General features: G+C 38.7%; 1 protein-coding gene across 4 annotated transcripts in view; it reads right to left on the bottom strand.

The window, feature by feature from the left end:
* The window catches only part of LOC117986201 (intermembrane lipid transfer protein VPS13A-like), a 43,507-nt gene that overhangs the window by 14,360 nt on the left and 5,670 nt on the right, over window positions 1-23,477 (bottom strand). For 3 of the 4 annotated variants that reach the window (XM_034973039.2, XM_069501894.1, XM_069501892.1), the window contains exons 4-43: window positions 23,052-23,263; window positions 22,475-22,649; window positions 21,858-22,131; window positions 21,115-21,358; window positions 20,475-20,605; window positions 19,867-20,067; window positions 19,331-19,539; window positions 18,852-18,996; window positions 18,362-18,498; window positions 17,698-17,967; window positions 17,021-17,199; window positions 16,321-16,550; window positions 15,651-15,793; window positions 14,916-15,050; window positions 14,304-14,475; window positions 13,710-13,856; window positions 13,129-13,254; window positions 12,568-12,634; window positions 12,316-12,473; window positions 11,740-11,947; window positions 11,186-11,297; window positions 10,771-10,989; window positions 10,447-10,640; window positions 9,935-10,063; window positions 9,323-9,685; window positions 8,672-8,946; window positions 8,134-8,307; window positions 7,601-7,920; window positions 7,312-7,486; window positions 7,008-7,221; window positions 6,402-6,512; window positions 6,027-6,114; window positions 5,435-5,579; window positions 4,748-4,882; window positions 4,106-4,308; window positions 3,552-3,688; window positions 2,666-2,908; window positions 2,043-2,206; window positions 1,270-1,479; window positions 426-698 (exon numbers count right to left, since the gene is read on the bottom strand). In XM_034973039.2, the coding sequence (XP_034828930.1) occupies window positions 426-698; window positions 1,270-1,479; window positions 2,043-2,206; window positions 2,666-2,908; window positions 3,552-3,688; window positions 4,106-4,308; window positions 4,748-4,882; window positions 5,435-5,579; window positions 6,027-6,114; window positions 6,402-6,512; window positions 7,008-7,221; window positions 7,312-7,486; window positions 7,601-7,920; window positions 8,134-8,307; window positions 8,672-8,946; window positions 9,323-9,685; window positions 9,935-10,063; window positions 10,447-10,640; window positions 10,771-10,989; window positions 11,186-11,297; window positions 11,740-11,947; window positions 12,316-12,473; window positions 12,568-12,634; window positions 13,129-13,254; window positions 13,710-13,856; window positions 14,304-14,475; window positions 14,916-15,050; window positions 15,651-15,793; window positions 16,321-16,550; window positions 17,021-17,199; window positions 17,698-17,967; window positions 18,362-18,498; window positions 18,852-18,996; window positions 19,331-19,539; window positions 19,867-20,067; window positions 20,475-20,605; window positions 21,115-21,358; window positions 21,858-22,131; window positions 22,475-22,649; window positions 23,052-23,263 (7,447 nt within the window). The remainder of the gene's footprint in view (window positions 1-425; window positions 699-1,269; window positions 1,480-2,042; window positions 2,207-2,665; window positions 2,909-3,551; window positions 3,689-4,105; window positions 4,309-4,747; window positions 4,883-5,434; window positions 5,580-6,026; window positions 6,115-6,401; window positions 6,513-7,007; window positions 7,222-7,311; window positions 7,487-7,600; window positions 7,921-8,133; window positions 8,308-8,671; window positions 8,947-9,322; window positions 9,686-9,934; window positions 10,064-10,446; window positions 10,641-10,770; window positions 10,990-11,185; window positions 11,298-11,739; window positions 11,948-12,315; window positions 12,474-12,567; window positions 12,635-13,128; window positions 13,255-13,709; window positions 13,857-14,303; window positions 14,476-14,915; window positions 15,051-15,650; window positions 15,794-16,320; window positions 16,551-17,020; window positions 17,200-17,697; window positions 17,968-18,361; window positions 18,499-18,851; window positions 18,997-19,330; window positions 19,540-19,866; window positions 20,068-20,474; window positions 20,606-21,114; window positions 21,359-21,857; window positions 22,132-22,474; window positions 22,650-23,051; window positions 23,264-23,477) is intronic. The other variant, XM_069501893.1, reaches the window with a different exon arrangement.

The following is a 23,477-nucleotide window of genomic DNA, read 5'->3' as shown; positions in this document are numbered from 1 at the left end:
CTCTACAAATCTGCTATCTCCTTCTAAAGGTCGATGTTCATTACTTCTTGCCGCGTACTGTACCTTCCTAATCGTAACCGATATATCGTATCGTAATAGCTTTTGATTTATCGTGCAATATGACGAAAAATTACGACTGTAGTACGGAACCTTCGGCGCGCGATCTGACTCGCACTTGGCTGGTCTATTTATTACATATTTTATTTTATTTTTTTGTTTATTTATTAGCTCTAGATAATATTATTTATATTTTATTAGCTTTACTTATTTAGTGTAGTTAGTTTTAATTTAGGTATACTACTAAATAAATTTTATTTTAATGAGTACACCGCATCTTGTATCGCCTTTCAATTAATGTAGTTACGCCATTTCCTAATCATGAAAATTTTGTTATAATTACTTAGGTGATCTGAAGATAAACTTACTCCTTTATCCATCCTGAGCACGGTAAAATGGTTCTTAGTGATGGAGAAATGCTGCGAGACTACGGTAGAGTCCCGATACTTGCAGTGCATTGCCATTGAATCCGTTTGAGGCCAAAATGGCGTGCACTGCTGGGGTGCTAGATCCATCCACAGGTCCGCTGCTTCGTTTTCCTCCATAAAGCGGAGATGCTTCTTTGTATCGTTGTAGACGATGAAGTAGGGAAGTAATGTGACTATCTTGGTCAGTTGTGGGCACAGTTCCGAGAGGGTTACCTGATAGAAAAATGGTTTGTATTTATTTAGGAATAGGTATACTTACTCAACTTAGATTTTCACCTCCTGATTTCTGGTGAAAGGCTTTTTACGGATAATTTTATATCGACAAAATAAGTATGATAAATTTCCTTCGTTAGTGAACTAAACACGCAAACTAAACGAAGAATTAAGTACGAGTTATTGCGCACCAAATATCCTGGTACACCATTTCAGTAGTATTTAGTTAGTTAGTGCATATATTTATTTAAGAATTGTTGTGTACACATATTAAGGGTTACCGCTTAGATCTTAATCTATTGTTTTTTATTTTTATTTGGACCATTTATAGCTGAAACCTGTTTTGTGTGCCTTTATAATAAAATAAAATAAAATTTGCCTTGGCTCTACGTCTCTGTTTATACGTTGCGTAGTAGGTAGGTACCTATACTTATATTATCTACTCTAACAAACTCTATCTACGAACCTTTATCTTTATTAAAATGTATTTTAAGCTACATGGCCTTTTACCAAACCAGGTTTCAGTCAAAAACTTTTTGCTCCTCCTGTAAAATTTAATACCCATACGTACATGTAACAACATTCGATAGTTCAGCCGCCTCTCAGTGTGCGCACACACTAGCAAGCCCGGCGCATGCGCGTGCAGTCGCGCGGCGCGGGACCAGCCTGACTGGTGTGCGCGCACCCTAACCCGCTCGCCCCCGCATGCGCCCGCACCCGCACCGCGCTCGCACCAGAGCAGCGGCTCGTCTGTCAACTCGTAACATGTGTCTGACCGACCCTGTACGAAAAACAAGATTTGTAAGGTTTTGAGTAAAATAAAGAACCATAAATGGTAATAATATAATCCCATAATGCTCAAAAATCAAAATTTATTTTAGTAGGACAACGCTTAGAGTCTAGTGTATCTCATGTTACGTCTCTGACAAGAAACTCAGCTCTGCTGAGAGTTACAATATTATCAATGTAACAATACACTACCGTCTGCAGGTCGTGTAAAGTTTAAAGTCTGTCTAGAGGAGATTGATCCTCCCTGCCTTACTCCGCATTTTAACTTTAAACACTTCTTAAGTTCCTGAGTTTTTTGCGCATATTTCACCTTTTGTTATAATAACGCATTATCGAAAATATAGAGACAAATTTAATTTAACAAATTTTTAATAAATTTGTGATATGTACATTGTCAATTGCTTTTGGCAAGTCCAAAAAGGCTAATTATATAAAATTGTAAATGTTTGTCCATTTTACAATTAGTGTAAATACTGGGTAATCTTTGATCAAAATAAATTCCACTTCAGATCCCAAGAATGAATCAATCCAAGATTATTATTAACCCTAACTAACCTTAATCTGTAACGGAAGGCCCGTCTTATTGATGAACCAGCACGGCGCATACAGCAATAGCCGTAGGTTGGGTCCTCTTTGTAAGCGAGCCCGCACTATGAGCCGCTTATTACCTCCCTCCGTTTCGCACTCCGTTGTCATGCTTATCGTCTTCTCCGTCATATCTGAGTTTTAGAAGATAACTTTAACAAAATCTGCGACATTAGTGAATATTTCTTTTATAATGTAACGTAAGTAATCAAAATTAGAAGAAAACAATGTTTTTATTACTGGCTCGAGATAATTGACGGAATGTTGCATGTTCCTAATAAATATTTGACTAAGGACATGAAGTCTCTATTTATTTATGATATGAAATTCATTGATTGAATAATAACAATAAGTAGAGAGTCTAGTGCGTAAAGATGACGGCTACAAGTAATCTTTTTATAAAAAAAAAACTTAATCGTAAAAAGACAATTTGAAAAGAAGTATTACTTACTAAATGTCCATATGACTGTTATGGTTTAGATTCAAAAAACGGAAACTGGGTTTCCTGGAATACGATTGTGGCCATACGCAAATATCTCCCAAAATAGTCTAGAACATCTAAATTCTACTTTCATGTTTACAAATTAACTAACCTGGAGAATACGTAAATGTTCCAGACCACGGCAATCCAAGATAGTATATCTCTAATGTCAGTTTGTGCGACTGATTCGGCCGCAACGTATACACGTGAGCCCTTTCTCCAGCTTCCACCCTGACCTTCACGTGACCTCCCGATAGTTGCAGGGCGTGTGGAAGGCGATTATGGACTCCCAAGGGAGGCAAGATTCGGATTAGTAAATTTGGTATCGAGCGAGATATTTTGTTTGAATGGCAACCTGTAAGAGACATTAGAATGAAGAGCAAATCCAGAAAGCTGAAGAAGAAAAATAGAAAGAACAAGATTCTTTCTCGTACTCTTATTAACGCTCCATCGATCTCGCTCTTACAGTGCTCTCAGTAAGTAGAAAAAAAATCCTCGACTTACGTGGAGTCTGCGTTTGCACAATTTTCCATTCACTTGACCGGTCTTAAGCATCCAAGTTTAAACTTTATTAACTCTTAAGTCTGCACTTACGACATCTTGTTAGCGCTTTCTTCGCGGTATTGAGATTTAGGGCAGAGGCGGCGATGTTGTAAGTCGTAACTTTGTGCTATTTGTGCCATATGACCGTACCTGACTGGTCCCTTGCAACTTACCACCGTAGTCAGACACTGAGACCACCACGAGGCTAGTAGAAAAACTCTTACAGTATAAAGATAAGACTCGAAGGATAAACTCTGTAACTTTAAATGACTTGGCGCCCTGGTGTTTGATGCATTTACATTTTGTACAAACATTTTCTTCCTTAAAATATAACATCTCATTTAAGTATTTGTCTTGTTTTAATAACCTTGTTGTAACTAACAATACGAGTATAGGATACTCCTACTATGTATTCAACAGGTTAGAACTCTTCAAATACTAATTTTTGAACATACCTTCCACTGGAACCACCCTCATTGCAAATACGCTGGGGTCGTCATCGGCCATGGCCGGACAAACCACATCGTGAGAACTGCCCAGCCCATTAGCCAGCTCCATCCACCAGATACCTTGAGTCGCTGCCTGATAGCTTCTATAAGGTGAAAGAGAGTTGATAGAGTTGTTGTTTTTCAGCGCTTGGCTGCAATCTTTGCTGGAAAGTCATGATACAACCTAAATATAAAAAAGTGTATGTTTGTTTGTCCTTCAATTATGCGGCAACGGATATATGGGATTTTTCGTTTTTTTTCGTATAATTAAACAGCTGATTGAAAGAACAGAAAATTGAAGAGTTCCCACGGAATTTCGTGAGATCTCTTTTTCCTTGTAATACGTAACGATTTAATTTCTATGTTATGTAAAATTGTTTGTCCTAACATTGACGTAGATTAATCTTCATGGAACAAGTGAAAGAAAAAATTAAGAACAACGTAACGACGAAGTAAACCATGATAATTCAATCATCTCAAAATCCATAATTAAAAGATAAAGAACAAGAAGAAATACTTACTCAAAGTTAGTAGGAACGAGGAACAACTTGCAGTGATAAGCGATATAAAGAGGCACGTTGTAAGTGTCGTGAGGGGCTAGCACGGCCAAGCGCAGCAGACCACAGAACGGATTCCGGACGGCTCCTACGGGTTCTTCCCCCGCCGCTTCGAGGTCTGATTGGCGGTAGAGCAACTCCAGAGCATAAGACGTTTCATTACGGACCTGGTAAAAGATTACAAGAACAGATAATTTAGTGGTGCACAAATGAAAAACATGAAATCTGAAAATCACAGTCATAGATGGATCTAAAAATTCTAAACGAATTATGGGAAAGGATGACGAGGGAATTCATAAATCACCGGAAATAATCGAGTGAAAAATCAAGGGAAGGGTGACTCTTCCAACACCAATGGAAAAATCTCATGTAAGTAGCTTAATAATAATCTTTATCAAACAAGAAAATAAGAATAATCTTGACTGAGGGTTTACTGATTCTAAAGTTCAATTTGCCGGTCAGGTTAAAATCGTTAGGAAAATACTTTAAAGCAAACTTACTCGTAGTTAGAAAGAATATTTTTGATAATGTAGATATGCAAATGTAACTAATTTAAGTTGTAAGGAAATAAAAATAAAAGTAAATTTTTGATCAATTACAATTTACCTGCAAGGGTGACCTGACGATAATTTTCTTGTTGTTGTATTTTGAGTTCCTCTCAACCACGATGTAGTAGCGGATTCCGTTCTTACTCGGATGTAGGACGTGAAGCTTCGACACCGAGCGTTGAGGACACATGATCTATTAACATAATAATATTATCTAGATCCGTCATTTCATCAGCAGCTGGAAAAATGACTTCTTTTTGATTGAAGACAAAAATTAAGTTAGATCTAATACTGTTAATAATGGCAAGTATGCCGAACCATACATTTGAAGAAAGAAAGAAAAATGTCTATTTTTAAATTGTTTCTTGTTAAACTTGTTATCTCTTGTTGTTGTCGTCTTGTTGTCTTAAATTGTGTATTTCTCAGAATATCTTCTGATTTTTTGGTTTTTCTACGTTTCCCTTTACACTGAAGTGCGTAATAATACCGTACACTTGGCTAATCTCAACAGAGATTAGCCAAGCTAGGAGATAGTTCCCTAATACAGGTGCGCTCTCTATTCCCTCACTCGCATAATAGCAATCCAACACGACTGGAGAAAAAAAATAAGAAAGATGTGATACGCAATAAATTATATACTCGTGATCTCATGATATTGAAAATATGATGATGATGAGATAGATATTAGAGTAAAGATTTAAGTTTCCACAATAATGATGTATTTTTCTAATGAAGTGTGACTCACGTTAAGATAATCGAAATCATGCAGACGGATGGACAAAGTCTGATCAGTTAGTTTTCGTAGTAATTCAGCGGCAGCAGGCGGAGCACCCGGGGACTCCCTCTCTGTCCCTGCTGGAGCGGCACTTGCTGGGAATCCACCTTCGAAACTAAAAACCAACATTGGATACTTACTAATGAAATACTTAAAGAATGAAAGAAGAACAATGACCTACCAATGAATTTCTTAAATGCTACGATACTAGGTACTCTTTAAGTTGACAAATCAATGAGATCCCTGTGAAGCTCTTACCCTTAAATACTAATTACTGTTTTTTTCAAGGAACTTCACTTGGATTTGAAGTTTTGAACTGATCTTAGTAAGGCTCACTATTCACTAAACACTAAGCTCTCGTTAGCATCTCAATGCGACGCACTTTCTCTCGGCGTCTTTCAATTTGAATAATGTCATCCCTGAATTCCCGGGAAACTCAGTGATGACACCTACGATAAACTTGGAAGGTTATCTAAACACAAAATTTCATCCAAATCGTCAGAGCTGTTTCCATAAACTAATTACATATTTATTATTTATATACAAAAGAATTAATGCTAACCAGTCCCATTCATCACTAATATCAGTCATCTCTTGTTTAGTTTCCTTTTCGACGTCGTCTAGCAAATCCGCTCCCGAAGTATCACAACCTGAGAAACAAACTTTCGTCACCGTAAAAAGGCACTGTAGGAACTACATGAAGTTGCAAACTAAAGAACCAGATATTGTACTCATTTAATATATTTCGGAATTTTAGTGTCCGAAAGCAGCGGTGGGATTTTACAACCCCAATCTCTGAAAGAGCTTGAGATAAGTTAATTTTTTATTTGTTTATTTTACGAGAAGAAAACGACATGGCGGGCACCAAAAATGATTTCGTGTACTTAATTTAATCCAAATGGATCTCCGAAATATTATGAATTTGTAATATAATTACCAGGTGTGCTAGGTCGACTAGAGTGGTCGTAATCAGCCACCGCTAGAACACGATCGTTACCCGCGAGATCAGTCTCAGCATGTGTTCTTAGATGCACCGTTGATCCCGGACCTAAGGTTCAAATTGTAGGTTCAAAAAGTAGATTGTAGGTCAATAGAAACGCTACGCATTTAGTAACATAGTACATATTATCATTTAAATGTTTATCATCATCATTGCAACCCATCGCCGGCTCACATGAGCTACCTCTCAGGAGACATTATTTGGATTCTCAGGCATGAGGCTTGCCTCACAATTGAAATTATATTCAAAAGTAATTACGAAAAAGAAAGTTCTACTGCTGATCCTTAACCTCTTGACAAAACATAAGTGCAAATAAGTAATTTAACTTTTGATGATCAGGTTACTTCTGTGAACCGGTCTATTTCTTTTTAGTTTTTCTGTCTGAAACTACTTAATCTAGTTATGCGTAAATTGCACTTTATTTTCGAATAACTGTAAGCAGATGGTGTTCTTTGGATTAGTGTCATCTTAATATATTATGCCGAAAATTCAGTTCTCACTTATTTTTCACAATTAATTTAAATAAGGCCGTTTTAGTCATACCTATATCATTTATCAATTGCAATCCACTCTCAGCAGCCACAATAGCAGTAACAGCTGCAGTTCGATCAGTTATAGCGTTTGAAAGCGCTTGCAGTGCTCTAACAGCTGATGGAGCTAAAGTAACGTTTAATGGCGATCGTGCTTCAAGCGCTACATAGGTACAGAGACGGGTTTCTTCTATAGATGACTCCACACTATCTTGTCTTTCTGGTTCCTAAAATATATGACCAAAATGAAAATAGATCCCGTTTTTCTAACTTCACGTTTTTACCTCAATTTAATTCAAGTTACTTTAAAAAAATACCTGTACAGTGACACTCCTATTATCAAGTTTCTTCTTCTCTTCTCCATCGACATACGTAATAGCTTTCCCTTCATTTTCATCTTCTTCTTCTTCCCTCTCACTCACTTCAATTTCACTCTGCTCCGGTGCTGAAGAATCTTCATCATTACTTAGATCTTCAATGCTTGAGTCACTACTGAATTAATAACAACAGTAGGTAATTGTAAAAAATCCCTAATTTATTCCATATTACATTACGCTAATTACGCTTTTTTGAGATAAGTTGTTCTGTCTTTAAAAATATACTTACTCGGTAAACAAATGTCCAATAGCATTAGTTAACTTCTCCATTCCATTTTCATTATCCGAATCAGATTCCTCAACGTCCAGAGCCTTCAGGAAAGTCATACTGCACGCGCTGAAGTCGACCTTGTAACCCTTATTATCTTTTCCATTAGGGTTCTTTATGAAAACCATTTCGCTATCAGTATCTGCTTCATCGGCAGATGTTTCCGATTCAAATTCATTTTTCTTTTTGGTTTTTCGTATTGGTTCTGCTGGGATCGCGTCAGCCATCGTTGTTTCTTGGCTTTTGGTGTCTAGTTGTGATGACATAGGATATGCTTTCGCCTGAAATTAATTAAATAAATAAGTCACTGATATAAAGATGGAAGTTAACTCGTCAGGATTTTGAATTTGTACTTGGATAAGGTTTGGCACATTATATCTTTCAATAAGTGTGGTAATGCAGAATTATTCTCTAAATGATTCCGTAGAGCAGCATTTTTACTTTACGATTTATCTTTAATTATAGTGATAGATAAGTTGTCTATTTTCACACACCTGAAACAATGTAGCAGTAATTTCCCAAGGTCGTTGGATATTGTCTTGCATCACTGGTTCAAGCAGTGGTTCCCATGCATCCAAACGCTCATTGTAAACTCGAGCCTGCGCACTGAGAGATCCACCTCCGTGCAGTTGTCGAGACCAGTCGTGTAAAGATATCTCTGCTGAGAGCTGTGAAATATTACTAAATGATATACGTCTTCTTTCATCACCAAGGGCTAGAAATAAAGCCATTAGAAGCATATTAACTTCTCAAAATCTCAGAAATGAAGAAATCGTTAAGGTGCATACTTACAATGCATCTAGATCTTTTTGATAAAGGAGTTCGACAGGACGGTGTGCCATCACCCATACTATTCTATATCTATACGAAGGATACAGTTCAAATTGGCAGTTTAGCTGGTGAGAATTAGAATTTTACTTGGGAAATATCGTAAATGCAGCACTAGGATAAAAATTGACACTAAGCATGTACTTTAGAATAAGTAGACTAATATACAGACGAATATCATAGAAGAACAAACAACTCTCTTACCTTTACAAGCAAAACAGGAATCCTAACAGTATGCTCAATCTCAAAAGTCATACGAACAATCGGTACCGTCACCACAAAAGTTTCCACCGGCATCATACTGGGATACTTCGGCTGGATGTAGCTGTCTTCAGCGTGGAAGCCCACATATGGAATCAACTTCTTTGGGGACCAGAGATCTTCATCCTGTTTCTCTGACTTTGGATTGTAAGTGGCGAAATTGAAACAGTCTTTCTCATCTGGGATTGTCAGTTCTGTCGTTATTTCTTCTACGATATCTAAAATAACAGAATTAACCATTTACATATCCCAATCAATGAAAATTTGGACACGGTAGTAATTTTAAAGAGCTAGTAAAGCCTGACCACTGACCTGGCCACTTCGTATGAAAAAGTCTGCGTTTTTGTACTTCTTACAATAATCGAACCTTATAAACTGAATCAACTACTACAAAAATAAAATATGAGATCTCCCCTTAATTAAAAATGAGTATTTTTAGCAGATAGGAATAATACCAAAAATTTAAAATCAAAATTTGAAATATTATGTTTAAATTTTACCACCCATATAATACATACGACGAATTACAAAAAAATATTAGATACCTAAAACGTATTATAAATATTCTATCGTTGAAATTGTGTTTTCACTCACCCATTACAGTATGCACAGTAGTAGCAGCTATATGAACATCGATCTCCGAAACGGACAGACGAACCATAATCCCCTCCTCCAAATTCTTGAAACTCTTGGAAAACTCTAGATCACATGGCTTCAAAACCAATTGTGGCGGCAGGTTCTTCAACTTCGATTGTAATTTGGACATTACTTGGAGACCAGCTAAAGATATTACTAGGCTTTCGGTATTGGAATGGCTGGAGTAGTCAATAAGGAGTTCTGTTCTGAGGAGTAAGGCGTGACCTTCGGTTTTCATCAAATCAGTGAAGAACATTACTTCTGGCTGTCGACATTGCACTGATATTGATAGGCTTGGCATGTCTTCTGATATTGAGGTTGCTGAAATCAGAGAGGTGTGGAGTAAATTGGATTCCAGACTTGAAGACTAAACTGCTAAAATTGTTCATATTATTTTAATTTCACTTGGTCAGGATTGGGGCATAGGCATTGCAAGGGTCTCATACGGTGTAGTATATACCGCGTGTTCTCAGCGACTTTCATTAAATTCGCTCGAGATCGTCTGCGTGTTCACAAAGAATGATGTGGAGTTTATTCAAGGGGTGGAAAAACAAATTTGTAGTACCACACCTGTAGAATAATAGCCACTTGTAGAATCACTGGAGCTAGGGAACCTTGCCGCTCTGTTATTATTGGTACGCGTTGGTCCATCGCCCACGTATCCATGGTTAATTACACCGCCTTCTAGTATCTTCTCCCCTGTAGAAACATAATAAGAGTTGTTTTCTTAATACTGTAAAGATCGCTAAAATTACCACTAGCTTAGATGGTGCCCAGGGAAAAAACATCACAGAAATTAGCAAACATAGGGCTTGATAAAATTGAATCATCGAATCCATGATTCAGGATAGTCTTGCGACAAAGAAAAGCAGTATCGACTCTACGAAGAATTAAAATGAGAGTTTGAAATTTACATTTTACATGTTATAATAATTAAAGCAGATCATAATTATCTTTAAAGAAGAAGCAATGTCTAGGAAATGGAATATCCTTACTGGATTAATGGCAAGGCATTACGACGACAGGCTTTAGTTAACCGCGTGATGACCGCAAAACTTCGTTTCGGAAATCTGTTTTCTCACCTGGCATAGCATCCAGCAAGCTTTTAGCTAGTCTTAGCAGGAAGGGCAGTGAAAGGTTAAGTCTTGTTCTTTCCACTCTTACATCAAGAGTCACAGCGCGAGCTGATCGACGTAAAGAAGCTTCTAATAAAGCTGGTCGGACCACGGAGAAACCGCCGCCTGCTCGGGTACCACCGCCTTGAGATTCGAAAATTCTAGAAAAAAGTGAGTGCTTTTATCGTTTACACGCACCAGAATCTTCAACACACTCACTACACTACACTTCACTACACTTCAAGAATATCACATACACTACACATCAAGAAACTGGGAAAAAAGACTTACCTCCTAATAGCAATAGTGGTATCAGGTCGTATATCCTCAATCAGAAGACTCTGTAAACTGGCCTTGACTTCAATACTGCTGTCGGAGTAATAGTCGAAGTGTACGTTAGCTTCGCCGGCTGTCACTTTGGCCAGACCATGGTTCAAGTCACGTACTGGTGAACTTAGTACCTCATCCATGTCTGAGAATAGCTTTAGCTCTATACCTTCCAAAGTGAACCTGCCAAAATATTTGCACTGATTTGTGAAAAGTCAAAAATGCTACAAAGACTCTAAAGAAAATACAAGCCCTTGGAATAACCTATTAGAAAAAAGGCTTCAGTGACAACTTATGGAGTCAGAGGTCAATATCCTCTTTGGGTAACGGAGCCAGCTAAGCAAGCAAGCTAGGGGTTTGCTAAAGCATGTTAAGTTACCTGACAACTGATTCCTTCCTAACAGGCTCTCCTTGAGCAAAAAATGCTTGCAGTTTCTTAACTGTTGCTTCTGATGTCGCTATTTCTACTGGAGAACTTGGAGTTGTGCTACCTACGGCAAAGTTATTGTTAATAACAATTTCAAGGCAATTCTCATTACAATTCTGACATTTTAAAACTTGAATAATTTTGCAAATCATTCTGTGAGAAAAGAGCGAACAATAGAAAAGCGAAGGAAACAACCTGTCTCACTTCAATCACTTTACTTAAACCTCATTGACTCCAGACTCAGGCTTCATGCCAAGAACACCAGAAAAGTCTCAGCAAGTATAATTTTCACTGAGACAGGCCGTTCTCATTCTCGTTTCTCGATTGCAAATGAACAGCGAATATATCTTCTACACAGGTGTTCTTGAATCTTCTCAACGTGAGTCTGGAGCCTGCTTTAATACTTCTTGTTCATAATCTGCTACTTACTGAGAAGAATTTTGAAGATACGACAAACAAAGCAAGAAAAAATGGAACCTATCAATAACCATTACGTTAATACTTACTGATGTAATGCACTTCGCTGAAATTGTCACTCCATACCGCCAGAACTGTGGCCAGGTCCTTCTGACCAAGGTTCAAGGAGACGGTGTCCATGACTATATTGGCATCACAAAGAAGTAAGTCTCTGTACGCGTTTATATTTGCCACCTGAGCATAACTGACGGCTCTTTTCAAGTCGCAGTTCACGGATATAGGCTCCAGGATAGGTTCCTGAAATTTTTTGTATAAATTAACAAATTAGTTCAAGAATAGTGATGTTCTTGCTAAGAAATAGGTTTTTGAAAATAATCTAAAACAACACAAATCTGACCATACTTACCAAATTTACTAAAATCTATCAAAAAAGTAATACTTGTATTTAAATCCACCATACCATCCACAAAGGCTTATTTTGATTTTGAGAACTTTTGCTGATAGAACAATTTTGTGAAAATATTTCCATTGCACCAATAAAAGAAGCGACTTCAAGTAAGTAGTTATCCTTTTTATGGCGCCATTGATTCTACTTCTAATGAGGACCATAAGATTCTAACAGTAACGACTTGCAGAAACGAAAAGAGTAAAGTTTCTAGGATCACCTGTACTTCCAAAGTGCCAGCCAAAGTCATGACAGCGCGTGAGAGTGTTATATTGACATGCTTGATTAACACATTATCGATCACTGGACTAAGTATTGGATTGGTCGCTTCTATGCTAGCGTTTACAGTCTTGAAGAAGTTCTCGATTAACAAGTCACCTATAAAAAGATACAAGGGAGTAGAAATTATATAAATAGAGCTAGTTCAAAAAAAAGGAAGTAAAAGAGAAAAGAAAGAAGAAAAAGCTCTTACCCATGTTTAAAACTAATAAATTTGGAGAGGAAGGCTTTTGTGGCAGAAGTAATACTGGAGCATGAACCTGAAAAAATGAACGTTTTAATTTTATCCGTCTGCTAATTTCGTCCGCGTGGACTACATAAATTTCAAACCCCCATTTTCGCTCCTTAGGGGTTGAATATTCAATAATTTCTTCTAAGCGGATGCCTTCGTCATAATTGCTATCTGCATGCCAAATTTCAGCTCGATCCATCCAGTGGTTTGAGCTGGGCGTTGATAGATCAGTCAGTCAGTCAGTCAGATTTTCCTTTTATATCTAAAATAGTAAAATATTAATTAAATGATGATGGGGTCCACTCTGGCCTTGAATCATTAGAGATTTTAAGTAATTGTTAAAGACCCATAAGTACGACAAATCAAGGAGAGCTGCGATGCATATTCCCTTACACGAGTGTACGAGGGAGGCAGCTGTTAGGGTGGAGTGGAGATGTGTAGTCAAGTGTGCCACTAATCACAACACTCAAGTGATGAACCACGACTGCTCTGTTAAGCGTGACGAAGAAGAAGACATCATACCTCAATAGCCAGGTTGACTTTCAAAGGCGCAGTTCTGATTGATGCAGCTTGCTCCTGTGCCGCACGCTCCGCTGCTGCCGCTGCTTCCGTTGCTGCGGCAGTTGGTATCAGTGGCTCAAGGAATTGCTGCACAGACGTCAAAAATGTCATCACAAAATTAGTTGTTTTGTAGATATAGATAGGTAGGTACTTCAGCAATAACAAATGTAATTTTCGAATGTGTAGACTAAATTTAAGATTTTTTCGGGAGTTGGGATGGCACAAAAATTTCAACTACCAAACAAATTTTTCAGTAAAAGCCAACAACAACAGTTTCTTATTCAGTGGGTCTGGAGTTCAACATCCAACACTCATCTCTAACTTTTCATCAATTATCGCATGGTTTGACGGTGAAGGAGACCATCGCGAGAAAACTACAGCATGCGAGAGTTTATAATGTTTTCAGTGGTCTGTGAAGTCTACCAATCCACTCTTGACCAACGTGGTACGAGTAGCCTAAACTCTCTCATTCTGAGAGAAGACCCGTGTCCAGTAGTGGATCAACGATGGTTTGATGCTGATGATGAAAAAAATTGTCATACCTGCAATTGATATAGCAGAGAACAGAAGAACACGACGTGTAACCTGCCCACGCACACGCGCAGCTCCGCGTCGGAGCGCGCTCGAGAGCCCGCCGCTGCGCGCACGTACTTTATCTCCATCACCTTGTCCTCATCCGGCCATACGAGCTGAAAAAAAAACTGACTGAGTGTCAAATCAACCTTCAAAGCTCACCGCTGGGTCTAGAACTTGAGCGTTTGCATGTAGGTTAGGTAGGTAGGTAGGTAGGCGCAGTGTGGGACGACCTCCAACCTGCTGGACTGATGACCTGAAGAAGATGGTGGGGAACGAATGGATGAGGAAGGCGCAGGACCGTGTTTGGTGGCGCGCTCTTGGAAAGGCCTATGTCCAGCAGTGGATGCAAACAGGCTTATAGATTGGATTGGATTGGATTGAATTGGATTGGATTGGTTTTTTACTATCTTCTCCCCCTCTAGTTCGTACAATAAAAAATTTACCTAAAATAACGTGAACGGTGAATACCACTCAGCAAAATAAAGCCCAAAAAGTCATTTCATAATTTTAAATAAGTACAAGTATGATGCCTGAAAAAACTCTTGAACATTTTACTTTACCTTAGGATAAAGAGTAGCTTCAGCCAGATCTTCAACATGTAGGGAGCCAAGGAACAACTTGAAGATGAGGCGGTCATTAGCTCGAAACACGCAATCACTCTCCAGTGACGTCACCCGCACTTCAACAAACGGGTTCTCAGCCTGGCACAGACGAGCTGTTACTGAGGACAACCTAGAAAGTGCGACTAAAATGTATTTCTCTATTTCAAATCACTAGTAACATATGTTGCTGATTAAACCTCCACTCAAAATATCTCGAATACTTATTGTCAACCGTCAACAGCTTTTCAATGTACATTTTGGAAGTAGAACAAGAAATTGAAAGGAAAAAAACCGATAACCAAGAACAGTGGTGCTAATTATTCAGTTGTATCTACACAACCTCTAACTCAACCAAATTGGTCGTAGAGCATTGCTATTCAGTTCCGCAGAGAACATTGTGAAAGAGAATACTTTCAACCTGTAAACAAAGAACAATTTTTTTTCTCCATCAACGTTAACATCAATGGAATGGAACTTAAAACCACCTTGCATTTGAAAAATAAATTCCTGAGGTCATTATTTCCAAAACAGGTGACTAATAAAATTTGATAGTAAGAATAAACTATTTACCTAACAGAATAGCTGAATTTGGTAGCACCAGGTGGAACGGGAGGATCATCAGCAGGTCTCATCAAGTGGTCCCACATAGTTTGAGTCTTCGGGAGAACTATGTTCTTTATGTTGAGAGAGTGACGTTTTTGGATTCTAAAAAGACATATTTATGCAATTTCAGGTTTTCTATCGCAATCATGTTGAATTTACCAACTCAGCTAGGAGAAGATCTGATGTGATTTTATTGTTAAAATCATTGAACATTGGCAGAATTATATGAGAAACACAATCCAGAAATATCAACCTAAATCAGATCTGGGTATCTCTGCATCATTATCCTCACTGCTGATGAGAAGAGTCATGATTCTTACCATGGATAACCTTGTAATGCACAAGCTAAAGTGAAAATCAGCGTGGACAGGTGTATATTACCGAGTGCGCTGCTGACCTAAGCGGAGTAACACAAAAACTAGAAAGAAAGGTCCTAGAAAAAGGAAAATGTACTTAGTTTTTTTTAAATAAATTGTGACTAAACAAGCAGGTGACCCACCTGATGTTGAGTGATTACCGCTGTCCATAAACATTTGCAGCACCAAAAGAATCACCAATGCGTTGCTGGCTTTTCAGGAATTTGTTGATCTGTGCCTTGAACCATCTAGTGGGAACATCGCCAAAGGCAACTTGTTCCACAATTTACACTCGAACATGCAGAAATTGAAAATATGTCTTATTTCATTTTGTATCCCCACTTACTTGCGGTTTATGTAATGCAGGTACTTGAAAAGTGTCGTGAGTGCTGCAGCGTGGACTAACAACGCAAAAGGCCCAACATCTGCCACCAGGGCTTGCTCCACATTGTGGAAGTGGGAACGGAACTCTGGACAATTTGCTCGTACCTAAAAATGGTTAGTCTTAAAAAAAAGGTCACCTAAGCCTATAAACCCGACATTGATGATTGAATGATCAGTAATTTGATATTAATGATAACCGAAGCGCTAAATGTGGAAACTCCGGACAACCATCCAATTAGTTATAGGTAAGGTATCATCCGATTGGAATCCGCATCGGGCGCATCAAGTTGTAGTCTATAGGCATTCGAAGATTTCTGACAAACTAGTCAGCGCAACACCTAACTTTCTTTCACTTACCACCTTCGGAACTCTGAATATTAGTGAAAGGATATCGCTATTTCATATACTCCCCTTAGTTTCGAAATTTTACCACACCACCTGTCATCTCTTGGACTCCTAGTTTTAATTGAAAGGGTATTGTTATATCGGAATCGCCAGAGTATCCTGGACTCCCCCTATATTTACTAACCTATCAGTCTACATAAAAATCCCGCTTGAGATTTATTTAGGTCAGTATCTTAATAATCCATACGAATATGAAATAGATTACAGAAAAACAGAAGCCTCCTCACCTTCCTGTACAGCATATTGAACAGTTCCCCGGAACTGGTAAGCAGTTCCAAATACTGTCCAGAGCTGCTGTGATGCTGCTTATCGGTAAGTAACGCTTGCCCGACGGACAGTTGGACAGCTGGACCGAACTGCATCAGTGCCACATCTAAACACACCTTACTGATACTCAGCATTACATAGGGTTTATCTGTGAGTTCACTGGATCGGCTCAGGTTGATGACGATTTCACCTAGGTACAAAAATAAAACGCTTGATTTTTCTATCTTTCACCAGCAGCATTAATGGAGACGCCTAATAGTGTTGGCCACCTTTAAATCGCAGCAACTTGCGGTCGTAGCAAACAGCAATTTATCACGACAAATAATATTCAAAAATGCTTTACTGGTATATTGAAGTGCTGCTAGCGAACATGAGACTACAAAAGCTCAAGCATTACAAACAAATCCAAAACATTCTCTTTAATTGCCTGACCACCTGCAACACTCATGACGAAATACCAACTCATTATTTCAAATCACGTTCCAAATACCTACTTATTCTTTAAAGTCATATTAAAGGCTAAAGTTTTTTAAATTGGCATTACATTTACAGGAAATTTTGTTGGCAATTGGTTATGTTGGAGGTTAAGATCTGTCTTTAGGTCACTGAACCAGCGAATTATTATTTCTAACTTTAAAAAAATACAGATATCTCATTCACCTATAATAAACCTCATCAAAGTCCCAATAGTGTTGCTGGGGGACACGTTGTCATCGAAACCGGGAAGGTCCACCGACCGAGCGTATTCCTCCACATCCTCGTCACTGAAGTCAGCCGTCGGAAGTGATTCCTCAGCTGGTGACTTGGTACTCTCACCATCCAACATAGTTTCTGCAGCCCTAAAGTTACAGGGTCCATTAGAATTTTGATAATAGGTTTTACACACAATAATTACTGCTGTGACGATGGAAAATCTACCGTTTTATTTTATTTAGACTCCAATGCAATGAACTAATGTTTGCCTGGAAACATCTGGGTAAATCTCTGCTGCATCATTTATTCATCATTCATGATGACGACGGTACCTATTATCCCTTTCTAACCGATCGAAAACCTAATATCGTCTAATAGATGTCAGTCGATCAGTAAATTTTTGCATGTAAGAAGGTATCCTGTAAAACTAATGTTGTGTCCAGCATTTGAACGACTTTATGCCTTTTAACATTTCGGTCAATAATATGGTTGAAAGAATTAAATTAAAATATCGTAAGTGGCGTACAGTAGATTTAAAATTTTGCTTCTGATTTTCCAGTAGGATCATCAATCACTTTAAGAGATTTATGATATTTTAAATTACAATGACTCTAAGTATCATAGAAATCTTAATCTTGACCTACCTGTTCCTGCTAAAATAAGCCGCTACAATCTTCTGCCTCAATTTTACCAGTTCCTTATACCCTGGATCTGCTGTAACCTTGTCCAGCTCAAAGGCTTCCAAAAGTTCAGGGTCCACAATCTCTTCAACGTAATCTCCAGAATCCATGAATGAGACTGGGACAGTGTTGGGTGTAGGAACCGGCAGATTGTCAAAGAAGTCCAGAAGGTGGCCGATAATGCGATCCGAGAGATTGAACTTGAGACTTGATAGCGATATATTGAGCTTGTACCTGATAAAAAAAATATGCTGCATGTTATTTTATAATCTAAACAAAAACATAGTTGTAATCTGGTAATTTAGATTTTTTGCTGCTTAATCATTTTTTTTTTTTTATTTTTTTTTTTTATATCTAATTAGAACGGCAGTGCCACTTACACTAACTAGATGATTAATAATAAATTTAAATACAAATAAAGGTACAAGAAAAAAGACATAAAATACAAAACGATAAAAGATCAAAGAATTTTGAATCATGACTTTATCAGTTCAACTAGAATGGACAGTTGGCTTCAAGTAAAAACGAAAGCATGAATTTGATATTAATGTTCTTGCACCTCCTTCTTCAGTATATTGGAGTTATTCAGTAGCTGATATAAAATGTAATATCCAAATAGAAAAGTGACCTGGGAAGAAGCTTATAATCCTTCTTGATGCTTGTAGAGAAGACCAACTGCGCCTTGAGCCGCGGCACCAGGTGGAACTCTGAATCTCCATTCTTCCGCGCCTCCCTCCATGGGTCCGTCCATTCACAGAACAGTACCTGCATACATTCATACTAATATTATAAATGCGAAGGTGTGTCTGTCTGCTAGCTTATTATGGCACACCCGTTTAACTGGTTTTGACGAGACTTTGTCTAGATATAGCTTTCATCCCGGGAAAGGATATAGACTTTTTATATCGCAAAATTACGCGGATGAAGTCACGGGTACCATCTAACACCAAATACTATAGAGTTATGCACTGATACATTAGTAGTAGTGTGATGAAAAAGAAAAGAATCTTAGTGTTACTCAACGGGACAACAATTCCAAAAAATCCCGTTGAGTCACAATGTTACTCACGGGGATGTGACTCAACGGGAATAACCCCTCAAAACTGTTTAAAACCTACCTGAACCGAGCATTCAGCGTGGAACCTATCGTAGAGTCGCTCTTCCAGCTCCATACAGGTCGCATCCTCGAGCGTAAGGTTAAGAGGTTGCAGATCAGACTTTATCACTATTCGGTTTATGTCCAGGACCATCACACGACCTGGCCTGGAAGAATTTATTATGTTAGTGAATACTTAGTATGAATTCCTTACGGAAATCGAGTTTTTGTAGCCGCCCATTTTATTGGGGACAAAATTTAACTGTAAAATTTTCCTTCAGTGTCCTTAGCTGCGCTTCCCTGACAACATTTTCCCTTGTTATCCCATTGCCTATGGTGGGATGATGTTTGTGGTGATATTATGTGGTGGGTTACGTGGGGCGCCTAAGCTAATTCCAAAATATCCCACCTCACCTAGCTCAGTTCCAACCTGTCAGTAAAAATGTCCAGCAAACATTTTTTTTGCTGATCTTTGACTAGTATTTAAATCAGATATCATACTTGTGCACACAACCATGTTCCGGCAGAATGATGGTGGGTCCCTTCAGATCCACATTGAGATGGAATATCTTTCGGCGACTGATCGCGTGCGCCAACACTGACTTGCTCATGGCGGTCACTTGTTCAGCTGCCAGGGACACCTCCTCTGCTAGCTCCACAGATGTCATCGAGTGGGTTTGGAAGAAGTTTATCAACTCTGTGAATGCATGCTGCAAAAATATTTTATGATAACTATACCTGTGTATGAAGCAATTTTTAAAGACTGTCTACTTATCTTCAGACAGATAACAGTCAGAATGGCCCATTTGAAAAATCTTTGGAGGATTCTTTTATTTTAGGTAGGTACTTTACTGTTTAAATTTCTGTTAATAGTGAGAAAACTAGGGGAGTTACTGATAGAAGACTGACTGGATAGAAGAAGATGGAAGCTGGTTCCTCAATTCACCAGAATATTCCCCGTTTCAGAGACGGTAAAACACACAAACGGTTGGTGATATAAGAATTACTTACTTGAAATTTTAGAAAACCTTCCTTACCTCCACATATACCATTTCAACAGGTTCAACATGACATGTAACTCCCAAGTCAGCGTGGCTGTTTGCTGGATTCTTCTCCACATCCAAAGCCAATACCGTGTTACTTCCCACCGCGGCACCCTGAGCAGCTATCAGCAGAGGTACCAGCTCTCCATCAGAGGACATGCCTTCAATTACTATGCTTTCTGTTCGCGCTGACACCTGTCCAAAAAATGAAATTTTTTAAAGTGAAAATATCAAGGATTGCTGAAAGTGTGGTTTTTATTTCATTTCATTAATCAAAAATAGTAAAATCAATAACAAAAATGAAATTTTGCTGACACAGCTGACAATTGGAATTAAAGCCAACTCAGAAAAGCCAAGGTTTTTTGTACATCAAGCTCGTCAAAGCGATCATCAAATGCTTATTCATGGCTTATTCCTCCTCGTACATCACTCAAAACTCTCGAAAAATTGCTTGTCGTGTAAAAAGGTATTACAAGTTTCTTGCCGTTTCTTTTCAGTAGAATCTGCTTTTTGAAGCAGGTGTACACAGTCTTAGCTATACTGGCTTGCATGAAAGAATGATATTTAAATGCTATACTGATTTTACCCAAAGATATCTTTACCTTATATGCTTTCGCAGACGGTCGCGTCTCTAGCGATGCCAGGAACTGTGTCAGACTTATGACCAGCACTTCTTTACTTCTGTTCATCATGGTCAACGTGCAATTCGCTAGCGTCAAATTGAGTTTATGCTCTGAAAATAAAACATTTTCTGGTTTTGGAAAATCTGCTATTGGAGAGAGGCATCTTCCACAGATAGGTACAAAAATTTAATTGTTTTTATTCAAGGTTCAGTTTGTTTGTGTTTGGAAAATCATGTCTCGTAAAAAGCAGTGATAAAACACCCTGGCCAAGTGTGGATTGGCAGACTTCACACACGTTGGAGAGCATTATTGAGAACTTTCAGGCATGCAGGTTTCCCATGGTGTTTTCGTTCATTAAAACCATTAAAAACAGTGTATTTAATTGTTTCAAATGCAAATAACTCCGAAAAGTTAGAGGTGTGTGCCCGGGATCAAACCCATGATCTCCCGAATAGGAGGCGGATGTCTGTAAAAATTTGACAATCAGGGCTCTCCACTAGGCCCTAGTCTAAATAGAGCTGTGATAGCCTAGTGACTACGGTATCGCATGATGCCAGATGTATCAGAAACGTACAAAAATATTTCGTGTGAGTCGACTATCTAAATAAATTCTACTCACCAATATATTGTTTAGACTTGTCCTGCCTAGGCTCTCCTTCAGCATAGCCAATCAGTTCGCAGACTCTTTTCTTCTCAGGACTGGACAAATGGCTCCAAAGGCTTTTGCACCTTTCAGTCTTCACGCAGAGTTCTACACGAGACTTGGTTTCATTGTCTGAATCGTTCTCGGAATCTGACGTGGGCTTCCACCAATCAAATTCTGTTTCGGCCACTTCTATTCTTTCAGGTTCTTGTGTAAGAAGCTGAAAATCAAATACTTCATCGTCACCATCATCTTTCTTTCGTTTTTTGATGACCTACATGGTGTAGTGGTGAGCACTGTGATCTTATAGGAGTAAGTGAGAGGTTCCGGGTTCAATTCCCAGCCGAGGCAGTTTGGGAATTTACTAAATTGTCTCTGGCCTGGTCTGGTGAGAAGCTTTGGCCATGGCTAATTACTACCCTACCAGCAAAGCAGTGCCGCAAAGCAATTGAGCGTTCTGGTACGACGTCTTTTGAGTTTAATAAAACTGCCATACGAGTGCCTCTTCTAAGTTAGCCCGATTTCATCTTAGACTGCATTATCACTTACCCCCAAGTGAAATCATGCTCAAGGCGTGCTGGCCCACTACTGAGTACAATTTTTTTAGAAACATCAGTTTTTCTAAAATCCTAGTTTTTATGACGACAACCAACTTTTTGTTGCACTTGACGGCTTTTTAGTCAAAGGATGGGCAAATGGCCCTGCATCCATAAACTTACTTCAAACTTCGCTTGCTCCCTCGCAATAACCACCGATATGATCGGGAGACTATCTTCACACTTCTGCAGGTCTAACTTCAGCTCGATATCGTTGGGGCTCCTCAGCGTGCTTTTGTACGTCTTCTTGTAAGTGTTGTAGTTTTCCCGGTGCTTCTTGATCGCCACCCAGGTGTAAGGTTTGACACGTTGCTCCATCACTACGTTGAAAGCGTAACGCCACCATTTCTTTACGTCCTTTAAAAGTGGCACTCCTGGATGGAGGTGACGGTACTTCCTGGAAAATTACCAATAGCCCGGTTAGTTTCCCCAGGGCTTGGCAAAAGGCTTCTCTCATAAAATATGAGAGAGACAGAACTACGACCATGCTGTTCCAGAACGAGTTGGTGCCTGATGGCCAAGTGCGATTGGCAGAGGGATTGAAATGGCTGTAATTTTCAATCAGATTTCACCAATAGATAGACAAACTTATTCACCGGTTCAAAAAATAGACAAATCACATCACACTTAGTAACCTGAACAGTACACCTGAAAGTTGCACTAAGCCTGAGTTACTATTGCTTTAGCCAAGAAAGACAATCCCTGGTTATTACTAGAAAATAAGATAACAAAAAAATTACCTATTAAGAGTGATCCTCTGGAAAGACGCCAGCAGGTTGTCAATGGAGAGGTACTGTCTCCGAGAGAGCTGCAGAGCACTGTCCTGCAGCACAGCATCCAGGAGTAGACGCGGCACGCGCGGCTCGCCAGACCGGTTGATTATCACTTTCACTTTGCAGGTTACGGGTTTCAGCACTAGAAAGGGAAAACCAGTCAAGTACGAGTTGGATTCGCACCCGAAGGGTTCCGTACCATCGTATGACTATTTTGAAATTCTTATTATTTTAGGGTTCCGTACCTCAAAACCAAAAACGGAACCCTTATAGGATCACTTTGTTGTCTGTCTGTCTGCGTCCCGGAAATAGGCTACTTGACACTTTTTTAAAGTTGGTCTTAAATGGTTAATATTTGTCCTATTATATCAAAAAAATTAACACTATATTTTTGATATAGACAATTTTGGAAAATCAAAGAGTTCTCTCGGGATTTTTAAATACCTAAATCCACGCGGACGAAGTTGCGGACTTTTCTTGTTCAATAGAAAATAGGCAATAGGAACTTCTTTTTTATTACAATACCTACTTTCTTGCTACTTACGGAACTCGAAATCCTCATGATGCATGGAGAACTTGTCCAAGCCGGTCAGCATGTAGTGCTTCCAGTTGTAATACTGCATGGGAGTGATATGTGCTATCTCCACATCATCGAGAGCTGTGGCTGCGGGGTTCCAGTAGAGGGAGAGTGACTCGACTCTCATCATTTGGTACACTGTCGACGCGTTTGCCGGGGTCACTGAAGCCTTCCACTTGCTGAAATATAGTAGTTACTTGGGTAAGACTTAGGCTGAGCATTTATCAAATAAGAAAAAAGAATAAAAAGATAAAGAAAAGAAAAAGATTTTTGTTCTAACTAATGAAATATAGTCAACTCAATTTTCAAGACCTGTATCTAAGTATAATATGGCTTAAGAAAACATCTTCAACTCCTTAACCAGTTGTAGTTATTGGTTGCGAGTAATTTCCT

This window comes from Maniola hyperantus, chromosome 11 (genome assembly GCF_902806685.2).
Source record: "Maniola hyperantus chromosome 11, iAphHyp1.2, whole genome shotgun sequence".
Classification (NCBI taxonomy): Eukaryota; Metazoa; Arthropoda; class Insecta; order Lepidoptera; family Nymphalidae; genus Maniola; species Maniola hyperantus.
Note: the sequence above shows the minus strand (reverse complement) of the source record. Positions and strands in the feature narration are given on the sequence as shown.